General features: G+C 43.3%; 1 protein-coding gene across 1 annotated transcript; it reads left to right on the forward strand.

Annotated features, from left to right (window-relative positions):
* Nucleotides 1-8,082: 8,082 nt before the first annotated feature.
* On the forward strand, nt 8,083-12,005 carry LOC309709357 (uncharacterized protein). Its single transcript, XM_082537934.1, has 3 exons — nt 8,083-10,919; nt 10,999-11,125; nt 11,785-12,005. The coding sequence occupies exons 1-3, from the start codon at nt 10,856-10,858 to the stop codon at nt 11,888-11,890; spliced, it is 297 nt and encodes a 98-aa protein (XP_082394060.1). The 5' UTR covers nt 8,083-10,855; the 3' UTR covers nt 11,891-12,005.
* Nucleotides 12,006-12,057: the final 52 nt, after the last annotated feature.

Consider the following 12,057-nt stretch of genomic DNA (forward strand, 5'->3'; position numbering starts at 1 on the left):
TACAGATAAGAGGCAAACCAGGCTGTAGTGCGAATCGGTTGATTAAATTATTGCAGTTACAGCACAGATGTAAACACATACAGGGAGTGCAGAATTATTAGGCAAGTTGTATTTCTGAGGAATAATTTTATTATTGAACAACAACCATGTTCTCAATGAACCCAAAAAACTCATTAATATCAAAGCTGAATGTTTGTGGAAGTAGTTTTTAGTTTGTTTGTAGTTTGAGCTATTTTAGGGGGATATCTGTGTGTGCAGGTGACTATTACTGTGCAGAATTATTAGGCAACTTAACAAAAAACAAATATATACCCATTTCAATTATTTCTTTTTACCAGTGAAACCAATATAACATCTCCACATTCACAAATATACATTTCTGACATTCAAAAACAAAACAAAAACAAATCAGCGACCAATATAGCCACCTTTCTTTGCAAGGACACTCAAAAGCCTGCCATCCATGGATTCTGTCAGTGTTTTGATCTGTTCACCATCAACATTGCGTGCAGCAGCAACCACAGCCTCCCAGACACTGTTCAGAGAGGTGTACTGTTTTCCCTCCTTGTAAATCTCACATTTGATGATGGACCACAGGTTCTCAATGGGGTTCAGATCAGGTGAACAAGGAGGCCATGTCATTAGTTTTTCTTCTTTTATACCCTTTCTTGCAGCCACGCTGTGGAGTACTTGGACGCGTGTGATGGAGCATTGTCCTGCATGAAAATCATGTTTTTCTTGAAGGATGCAGACTTCTTCCTGTACCACTGCTTGAAGAAGGTGTCTTCCAGAAACTGGCAGTAGGACTGGGAGTTGAGCTTGACTCCATCCTCAACCCGAAAAGGCCCCACAAGCTCATCTTTGATGATACCAGCCCAAACCAGTACTCCACCTCCACCTTGCTGGCGTCTGAGTGGGACTGGAGCTCTCTGCCCTTTACCAATCCAGCCACGGGCCCATCCATCTGGCCCATCAAGACTCACTCTCATTTCATCAGTCCATAAAACCTTAGAAAAACCAGTCTTGAGATATTTCTTGGCCCAGTCTTGACGTTTCAGCTTGTGTGTCTTGTTCAGTGGTGGTCGTCTTTCAGCCTTTCTTACCTTGGCCATGTCTCTGAGTATTGCACACCTTGTGCTTTTGGGCACTCCAGTGATGTTGCAGCTCTGAAATATGGCCAAACTGGTGGCAAGTGGCATCTTGGCAGCTGCACGCTTGACTTTTCTCAGTTCATGGGCAGTTATTTTGCGCCTTGGTTTTTCCACACGCTTCTTGCGACCCTGTTGACTATTTTGAATGAAACACTTGATTGTTCGATGATCACGCTTCAGAAGCTTTGCAATTTTGAGACTGCTGCATCCCTCTGCAAGATATCTCACTATTTTTGACTTTTCTGAGCCTGTCAAGTCCTTCTTTTGACCCATTTTGCCAAAGGAAAGGACGTTGCCTAATAATTATGCACACCTGATATAGGGTGTTGATGTCATCAGACCACACCCCTTCTCATTACAGAGATGCACATCACCTAATCTGCTTAATTGGTAGTAGGCTTTCGAGCCTATACAGCTTGGAGTAAGACAACATGCATGAAGAGGATGATGTGGACAAAATACTCATTTGCCTAATAATTCTGCACTCCTTGTATGTTTGTTAGGAGCAGTTCTGATCGTGCAGTCTGACAGCTGCAGGGAGGAAGGACCTGCAGAAACGCTCCTTCATGCATCGAGGATGCAGCGGTCTGTCACTGAAGCAGCTCTGCAGTTCAGCAACATTTACATGCATGGGGTGGGAGACTGTCCATCACAGATGTTATTTTGGCCAGAGTCCTTCTGTCTCCCACCACCTGCACTGGGTTTATCTAACCTCTTCCTCTCAGCTGCTGATAAACTGCTGCTCCAACATACAACACAGTAAAAATGACAGATGCCACCAGAGTCATAGAAGGTCTTTAAAAGCGCTCCCTGGACTCCAAATTGTTAGGGGAACTTACACGGATGGATTTAGTGGCAGAAACACACACGGGCACAAGATAGTAGTGATGCAGATTTATATACAATGATGGGGAAATATTTACAAGGGAAGGGGCTATATACAGTGACAGGTAAAAATGTGCAAGGAGAGCAGAGCTGAAGAGATGAGACAGAGCCGGGGTATGCGGGTGGGCAGATGATGCACCGGAGCTACCTGAAAACGAGGGACAAACAAAGTTTACGGAGTAACGTCGATAGCCGAGAGTTAAACTAAAGTGGACGGAGAGAGTTGGAGAGCTTACTTGAAACACAGAACTACAGCTGTAGCGGTGGTCACAGACTGGTATGAAGTAACTCTCCGTCACGGATCCAAAGAAGCCAACACAAAGAAAACTAGGCAGGCGAGCAGGCAGCGGGACAGGCTAGAACAAAGGAGAAGCAGGCAGGAGATGGATCCTAAAAACATGCAGCTCAATAGCGTGGGATCAACAGATTCAGCTGGCACCAACACGTTACCACTTGTGACAGCGACAATACTCCGACACCAGACGTCCGTGACTCAGCTCCATAAAAGCGCTCACTGATGACGTCCGATGCGCCGCAGGTGTGCCGGAAGGCCATCAAGCCCCGCCCCGCCTACCTGTGCCAAAAAGGGAAACAAAACCCAAAAACAACAATACACCTACCCACCACCTCCTAACACAAATGACCTCAGCCACCTCAGCAGGTAGCGTCTGCTCTGACCCTTCCTGTAAAGAGCATCAGTGTTGTGGCTCCAGTCCAGTTTATTATTCAGGTGAACACCCAGGTACCTATAAGACCCCACTAACTCAGTGTCCACTCCCTGGATGTTCACCGGTGTCAGTGTGGTGGGTCTGCGTCTCCAGAAGTCCACCACCAACTCCTTGGTTTTCCCGGCGTTGATCAGCAGGTGGTTCTGCTGACACCAGTCCACAAAGTCCAGAGTCCACTGTCTGTCCTCTGAGTCGTCCTCACCTGTGATGAGGCGACTATGGCAGAGTCGTCAGAGAACTTCTGTAGGTGGCAGCGTGGGGAGTTGATGGAGAAGTCTGCAGTGTAGAGGGTGAAGAGGAACGGTGCCAGCACAGTGTGGGGCCCCCGTACTGCAGACCAGCGTGTCAGAGACACAGCCCTGTGTCCTCACATACTGTGGGCGTCCTGTGAGGTAGTCCAGTATCCACTGGGACATGTGGTGGTCCCCTCCTGATAGCTCCAGCTTGTCTCTCAGATGAAAACCATTCATGTTTATGTGTGAGTCCAGAGTTAGCACAGTTAGCCACGACTGAATGTGTGTGAATGTTAGTCAGAAAGCACTTAGAAAAAAATGCTTGTGCGAATGGGTGAATGCACAAGTTGTATAAAGTGTTCAGAAGAGTAGAACCAGTCCACTCTTTGATCACTCGTTCTGCAAATGTCTTGAAAAAGCTCGGTTAATTTTTAAATGGTTTGAGAGAGGTGGGACATTCACATCAGTTTTGGAGAACGCATGTTCCCTCACCAAGAAGTTGGAAAGCATTTAAAACACCTTTTGCCCTCTTATTAGCATATTAACATATTTTTAAATGTTTTTTCAGTGTTTCCCACAAAAGTTTACTGTAATACAGTAAACTTTATACTACGTTCTTTTTACAGTTTTACATACTTTTACTTATAACATGTACATAACATTCCTCTATTGTTTGACATGCCTTTCTCTCCCCTCACGCCAATATACAGCACAATGTGCACCACCCAACACACACACACACACACACACACACACACACACACACACACACACACACACACACACACACACACACACACATGTCACTGCAATCACTAGTTAGCCCATTCCCCACATGCACAAAGCACACTGCCAACCCCCCTCCACCCGACTGCATCATCAGTAAACCTCCTCCCCACAAATACAGCACAGTGTTGATCATCGAAGTTTGCAGTGATTTATGGTGGTAGACGTCAACAAATAGGGCAAATAGTAAGTAAGTAAGTAAAATTTTATTTATATAGCACATTTCTAGATTTAAAAAAATCACAAAGTGCTTCACAAGGTATAAAACAAAAACAGACAAAAGTTAACAAAATGCAATTCTAAAAAGATTTCAGTAGTAGTTCCCTTTTTCCTTACACTGCAATTATTTTACATTCAGTATTTCAGATTTTTTGCAGACAAGCTAAAGAACAGCTAACCAGAAGTTTCTGTTAATCCTCAACTGAGCGTTTCAGTCATAGACTACATCTTTTTGTATCTAACATGCCTACAAACATCCACTGTCATTCACAACATGTCATGGGTTGCCGGGGCAAGCCGTGTGTGAATTGTTAAAGGACCCAGATGCAGACTGCTTCGGAAGTGAGCGAGCTTCATTACCATGAAGGTGAAACAAACAGGAACGTGGTGGACAAAACCAAAACCTAAGAGTAACCTAAACTGGGAAAAGCTAAGCAAAAACAAACCTGAAACCTTGAGACATGAAACAGAGATGCAGGGAGAACAACGCGGGGAAGACGGAGGGGAACAAAACAGACGAACCAGCAACGAGGACGAGAGAACACACAACATGTCTGTGTGTGGAGACGTGTTGTGAATTACAATTACTCCCTATGCTCTGAACTAACCATCAGCAGGTAGCTGTCACTGACAGAGTTAAGCAGGAGGGATGGCAGATAGCTAAACGATGCTAACACGTGTGACTGTATTGTAGCAAACAGCTACTTAAGTTACAATTCAGTGAAACTGACATTGATCCTAGACAGTCGGCTACATCACTGGCAGCCTCTGGCTTTTCCTCACAGGAGACATACTCCAGGCAACAAATCATCACCTAACTTAACAACACGGGTATTTACCTCCTTTTGGTCAGGACTTTTTTACTTTTTGAAAGCAGTTTCTCTGGACCAACAATAACAAAGTGTTGTCTGTTTTAAGAGGTCAGGGTCTGCAGGATAAAAAACACAGTTGCATCTGAGCAGAGCTGGAATCCTTCCTGTCTAACTTTCACTGCCTCTTTCTGCAAGATGTCAAAACGTGAAGAAGTGAAAAAGAAGTTGAGGTTTTAAATAACTTGCGTTTTTTCATCTTCCAGATACAACAATAAAAAAACATAATAACAGCTTTAAGTCTTTAAATCAAAGAAATGTTTAGTTTGTTCAATTTGATTTTTGGGGGGTGATTCCATTCACTGAAGTTGATCTACATTTGAATTCTGGGCAGAAACTTTAGTCCAAGGACATGTCATCAAAATGCGAGAAACCAGAGTTTGGTTAAAGAAAAGGTGAACGTGGTCCGGACGGGATCCCCGGCTGCGTCCTCAAGTCATGCACGGCTCAGCTGGCTGGAGTGTTTACACACATCTTCAGCATTTCCCTCTCTCTGTCTGCAGCTCAGCATTCAATACCATCGATCCCTCGAACCTGGACAGGAAACTGCAGGATCTAGGACCGAGCAGCTCTCTCTGCAGCGGGATCCTTCACTTCCTGTCTGACAGACGCCAAGTGGTCAGACTGTGCAGCATCACCTCATCCCCCCTCATAATGAACACACATGGGTGTGTACTGAGCCCTCTCCTGTACTCACTCTACACCTACGACTGGACAGCCATGAGCAACTCCAACATCATTGTGAAGTTTGCGGACGACACTACAGTGATGAGACGGCTTACAGGAAGGAGGTCAGCGCCCTGACCCACTGGTGCCGAGGAACCATCTCACCCTCAACGTCACAAAGACAAAGGAGCTGATAGTAGACTTCAAGAGGAGCAGAGAAGCACACACCCCCATCACCATCAACAGAGTGAGCAGCTTCCGTTTCCTCACTGGATGCATCACCACCTGGTACGGCCACAGCACCGCCTACAACCGCAAAGCTCTCCAGGGAGTGGTGCGGTGTGCGGGAAGGACAATTGGAGGTGAGCTTCCCTCCCTCCAGGACATCTACAGAAAGCGCTGCCTGAGGAAACCGGAGAGGATCATCAAAGACTCCGGTCACCCCAGCCACAAACTGGTCAGACTACTTCCATCAGGCAGGAAGTCTGCAGTATCAGGAGGTACTGAAGTATCCGGTCCCGAACCAGCAGACTGATGAACACTTCACAGACACCTCACCTTCACTTACCAGAACTGTACATAAATGCCACTTGTTTTGCACAATATCCAACCGCTGACCTCTGTATATTTTATTTTATTTTATATATAAGTACACACACACGTATGTATATATATACATATTCAGTAATGCGCATACATTCTGTATTTGTACATATATTTATTCTTATAATTCTCAGATTCCCATTCTTATATTTCTTATTCTAATGTTATTGTATTGTGCACACCTCTGTTGCTTGTGAAGCTTGCACACAGGAATTTCCCTCCCATGTGCTGTACCAGTGTACCTGCACATGTGTGACAATAAAAGTGATTTGATTTGAAAACCAAAGTGAAGTCTTTAATGGGAAACACACAAAAACAAAGATGCTCAAAATCAAACAAAGTCCAACAGGAAGCACACAAAGCGCTCCGACTCCTCCCCTCAGTGTCATCTTCTTAAAGCTGCTAAAGTTCACATCAGAGCGCGTTCATGACGTGATCTCAGATACTTCAGCCTATTATTTGATGGAAATCATCTCGCCACCGATTTCAGGCCCTCTGGGACCGGAGTCAGAGTTAATCCATCGCTGCCGTGCAGCGACAGACAGAACTGATGCAAACTCAGTGATGGAAACCGCTGCACTCACTTTGATCACATTAATAAAGACACCTGATTTAAAATGAGAAGAAAATATTATATTATTGTATATTATTATCAGGGTTACTTTACACATTTAAAAAAACGTGAACACAAACTGAAAAGATTTCCGTGCATCACATCATCTCTGCATTTATAATGATACAACAAACATGCCCAAATGTATTAAAATGCACGTTTTCAAACAAATAAGCATGCGAGCCAGCAGTGAGCTACAAATTATACAGGGTGGGCCATTTATATGGATACACCGTAACAACATGGGAATGGTTGGTGATATTAAAGTCCTGTTTGTGGCACATTAGTATATGTGAGGGGGCAAACTCCTCAAGATGGGTGGTGACCATGGTGGCCATTTAGAAGTCGGCCATCTTGGATACAACTTTTGTTTTTTCAATAGGAAGAGGGTCATGTGACACATCAACCTTATTGGTAATGTCACAAGAAAAACAATGGTGTGCTTAGTTTCAACGTAACTTTACTCTAAACCAAAACCTGTGTATGAATGTGTTGTAATTGTATGTATGCGTATGTGCTATTATTTTATCCATCTTATGCTTTGTATCAATGATTTATGATGCTGCTATCCCTCTTGGTCAGATCACTTTTGTAGGACAGATTTTCAATTCAGTTCAATTCAATTTTATTTACACAGCACCAAATCACAGTCGCCTCAAAGTGCTTTATACTGTAAGGTCAACCCTACAATAACACATACAGAGAAAAACCCAACAATCATATGACCCCCTATGAGCAGCACTTTGGTGACAGTGGGAAGGAAAAACTCCCTTTTAACAGGAAGAAACCTGCTTCATGCCCTGGAGGACGGGGCTGTGGCCCCCCCCACACCCTCTAGCAGATCATTACATGAAGGAACCTTTAAAAAAAATAAAACAAGCGCGTCCATGCTCACAGGTGTACACACGGGTGATCACACCCACAAACTACACCCTTTTTGGCTCCTGCCTCAAAGCACACTGTGTTCTGTTGATCTTATGTGCTGCACAATAATGTTTAACATTTAGTATTTACTGTCATATTCCCATATATCATTGTGATGTTGTTTATTCTATTACTCTTGTTCTCTTCTGCTTGTTTTCTTTTTTCTTTCTCAGCAGGTGATCCAGGTGATTGATATATGCATTTTTTATTTCTTTTTCTGCTCATTCTGTTGGTTTTTGTCTTTTGCCCTTCTCCCCCGTCCCTCTTCTCAGCTGTTTCTCTTTCCCTCTTTCTTTCTCCCCTTCTTTCCCCCAGTCAAGTCTGTCCCGTATTCAGTAAGTGAAAATAAAATGAACAATAAAAGGTGAATCAAATGGACCATTATGGCAAGGCTGAGATGGTCAATTTGGTAAAGTAAATCCGTTGGGCATCTTTCTTTGCCTTTAGACAACAATTCTGATGCAAAAGAGCCAAACGGGACAGGCCAAAAAAAAAAAACAGAGGGAAACCTCCGGCAGAACCAGGCTCAGGGAGGGGCGGGGCCATCTGCTGTGATTGGTTATAAATATTACAAATATTAAAAATATTACACCACATCATAATTTTTGATTAAGATGACAAATATCAGTTATTTACTTGTTTTCATGAACAGAAACATGTTTTAGTGTTTGATGGACTGTGGGATCGACTCATTTCTGACTTGTCGGATGAAATTCGGGTCTAAATGTGTGAATTCAGTTTACTTGCTGAATAAACAACATCATAATTGGTAGTTTTTGACAGATTTCTAAATTAAAACTTTTTCCTGTGGCACATGTCCAGATACGTTTGGCAGTGCAGAGCTGCGACGCTGCGAGATGGTCAGCGTCGCGCAGTTTTCACTTCCTCCAACTGAAAAAAGGTTTCTGAGAATAGCTGGGGACCACGCACACAGCCCGAAGACAGACCATAAATGTTTTTGTTCTTCATTGTTCTGCTTAGAAAAGGATTTAAAGAAGGTGAAATGACATCACTTTCTTTCTCCTTATTTAGGTCCTGTTCTTGTTCCTGTAAAAAACCAGCTTTAACACAGATGCAGGCTCCTTTTCTCCTCTGGTGAAATCAGTAAAGATGAATAAAAACACGATGCAGACCCACAGGTTTGAAATTTGGTGTCGTTTCAGCAGCTGTTATTAATGTTACCGTGAGGTTTACATCTGATTGCGTCATTTATGCCACAAACACAAAATAACATCTGTAGTCGTTCAACAACACACAGCTTTCAGCCAAAGTTGTGCGTGAGTGCTGAGGGGTTTACTTTTGTGCCCCTCACAGGGTTTTGGTTGTGAAGGTGAGCGCGGGGAGGACTGATCTCTGACTTCTCTGCTTATCCTGCTGCAGCAGTTTTCATACCACAGATAAATGTTGTCGGTCATTCTCTGTCACTGACCGGTGACATGTCCGTGTTTTCAGGTACAGTCATATGTTGTCTCCTCCCCAGACACTGAGAGCAAACACACACTGCACAGACTCAGCCTTGGAAATGACGTCTGAGACCTCACAGTGAGCAGTAAAGCTTTTTCTTCTACCGGAGGCTGTTTCAAAGAAGAGGAATCTTTAGACCGAAAGAGAACAGCTGATCAAAACGAGCTGTGAGATCCGGTGTGGCTGGAAGGACGAGTGGGGCTGACTATGAGCGTCTTTTCCTCTTTGACTAAATTTAAAAATTTGGAAATTTTTGAGAGTTTTCCAAGTATTTTTCTGTGAGCTGTGCAGAAATGATGCAGAGGACAGACGAGGAAGTGAAAGCATGAAAAGAAGAGTAGACACACACTTTTACACCAGCTTTGTTTAAGGCTGTGTCACTCGTGGATTTCAGGGGCTTGTTCTGTTTCCAGGGTGGATAATGGCTTCAAAAAACAAGAATTAGGTGGACAAGATTTAATTTATGTTGGACTCTCTCTAATCCTCACAGTGCCAAAAGGCTCAAATGTATATACAAATACAAAATATATCCAAAGTCCACACCTTCGGGCTATAATGAAATTCGTGGCTTCCCACAGGGGCGAGCCAGTCGCCTTCTGGAGAAAAGTTTTATGGTCAGCTGAGACAAAGACCGAGCTGTTTGGCAACAATAACCAGTTTACGTTAGCAGGAGTAAAGGTGAGACTTTCAAACCTGAGGCGGTGGCGGTAGCATCGTGCTCTGGGCCTTTTTATTTTACTGCCAGTGGTGATGGTATGCTGCACAAAGTGGGAATAATGAAGGAGGACTTCATCACCAGTTTAAATGAACTCTAACCATTCTGCTAACAAGAGCGGTCAAATATTCAGCCAGAATTACGCCAGAAGCTTGTTGATGGTTTCCCAAAGCATCTGGTCGAGGTGCAACTTGCTACAGGACATTTAAGCTCATGTTAGTTTGGCTGTTTGTACATATTTGAGTCTCAAAAAAAGTTCAATGAAATCATTACAAGCATAAAATTACAATAATGTTCATGCCCATGATGACTGGATGTGATCCTCTGACCACAGCGGCACATATGTTTTTATTGTGTTAGAAAATAAAAGCATGACATGATTTCTGAAGACCATGAAACCATGAACTGAAGCTCTATCAAGAGCTCACTATCCTGCAGCACCGGCTTCTAGAACCGTCCTTATAAAACAAAAACAGCATCGACTTTTAGGGATTTGCTTACCTGAAACCAAACATCTACATCTATCTGCATTTTGTTATATTTTTGCACCAAGATGCCTTTTCTTCTCTTAGAGAATGTAAAATAGCACCTGAAGAAGCTTTGGTGGACACATGGATCTACAATGCCAGAGGATTGTATAAAGAGGCTGGTAGATAACGTACCCAGAAGTCACTGCTGCACGTTTGTCTCATGAGGCCAACACACTCGTAAAAATAAAGCAATCTATACTTTTATTTCCAAAGCGTTGGCCAATCAGAACTGTTGGGCTTTATGACAGAAAACACTTTATGACTGAAAATGCAGCTCTATCATGCAGCCAGATGTTTTTCTCTGAATCCTGTCAGAAAGGAGAAGAAGTGGAACCAAAGGGGAACCGTGACTTCTTAGAACACACTGAGCCATGAACGTGGCCGTCGGATATAAAGGGAGCAGCGAGCAGCTCAGAGCACATCAGCCCTGCACATTCAAACAGAAGAACATCTGTCTGTGTCGGGAACCATGAAGACTCTGCTGGCTCTCACAGTCCTGACGCTCATCTGCTTCCTGAAGCACAGCTCTGCCAGTGAGTACCGCTGACCTCTGACCTCTGAGCGCCGTGAGTCTGAGCTGCACTCATATTAACTCTGTGTGTGTGTCCACAGTGCCAGTCGCTATAGAAATGGTGATAAACGGTGTCGAATGCTGCGAGGCCGTCACTAATAAAATCCACATACCAGTGACAAAGGTGAAGCATGTGATGAAGAGCAGCTGCAACCTTGAAGCGATCATGTGAGTATCCTCAGGAGGTCAGGAGTGTTATTATCCCGACTGTTTTTGTTCAGTTTTGTAGCAGCTTAAATTCTCACTGTGACCACCTGACTTTGAAATTCTGTTAAATATTTCTCATCCAGCAAACTGTGAGCTGTGACAAAATAATTAATGTTCTTGCTGTAAAACGGTTTTATGAAATAGGGGTGAACCAATCTATGTCATGTAGATTTCTAATTATAAGTGTTAATACGTTTTCCTGTTGCCACATGTTAAATGCAGCCATTACAACAACAGCATGGTCCGTGAGCTCAGGACTGTAAACTGTAAAACAATAATAATAATGTTGAGGAGAAAATTAGGTGAAGCTAAGTAAATGCAGTGAAATCTGCCTCCAAAAAGATGTTTTTAGCTCTCGGGTCCTGTTCGGATCAGCTTCACTGATCTGTCAGGATCAACTGCCATAAATGAAAACTCAAGTCTTTGCTCTCGTTCGGAGTCACGATTGATCTGAATCAGTTCGACAATAAAGAAGTGCGATTTCTATCAGTGGCTTCTGGTAATGACTAAATGAAATGTTTATTACTTCTAATCAAGTCTTTGCGACGTATATTCCAGTTTCTTCCCGACAGTGAAACTGCACGTGTGTGTTTAAAGTGTGTATCATGTGTTTCTTGCAGAGTCACCACTGTGGCTCGGAGGAAGTTCTGCCTTGATGCTAAATGGAAACATGCACAGATGCATCTGGAAGAATTCAAGAAAAAATCCTCAGCCCGGAAACCCTGAGAGTGATGAAGGAGATCTAAAAACAACAGAAAGTAGTTCCTCTGTGCTTCTGTGCACAAACTGACGTTTGTTTGATTGTGTTTGACTTAAAGCTGGGCGATAGAACGATAACGATATGTATTGCGAAATAACTTTTTCTCGTTAGGAAAATCAAACTGTTGCGATAG

The sequence above is a fragment of the Aulonocara stuartgranti genome (assembly GCF_965226115.1).
Source record: "Aulonocara stuartgranti genome assembly, chromosome: 1".
NCBI classification, from domain to species: domain Eukaryota; kingdom Metazoa; phylum Chordata; class Actinopteri; order Cichliformes; family Cichlidae; genus Aulonocara; species Aulonocara stuartgranti.

What these genes read in the sequence shown, in the direction of transcription:
- LOC309709357 (XM_082537934.1), top strand. Translation starts at nt 10,856, where the DNA reads ATGAAGACTCTGCTGGCTCTCACAGTCCTGACGCTCATCTGCTTCCTG. An exon ending in CCTGAAGCACAGCTCTGCCA is followed by an intron (nt 10,920 to 10,998) that starts GTGAGTACCGCT and finishes GTGTGTCCACAG; the next exon opens with TGCCAGTCGCTATAGAAATG. An exon ending in TGCAACCTTGAAGCGATCAT is followed by an intron (nt 11,126 to 11,784) that starts GTGAGTATCCTC and finishes TGTTTCTTGCAG; the next exon opens with AGTCACCACTGTGGCTCGGA.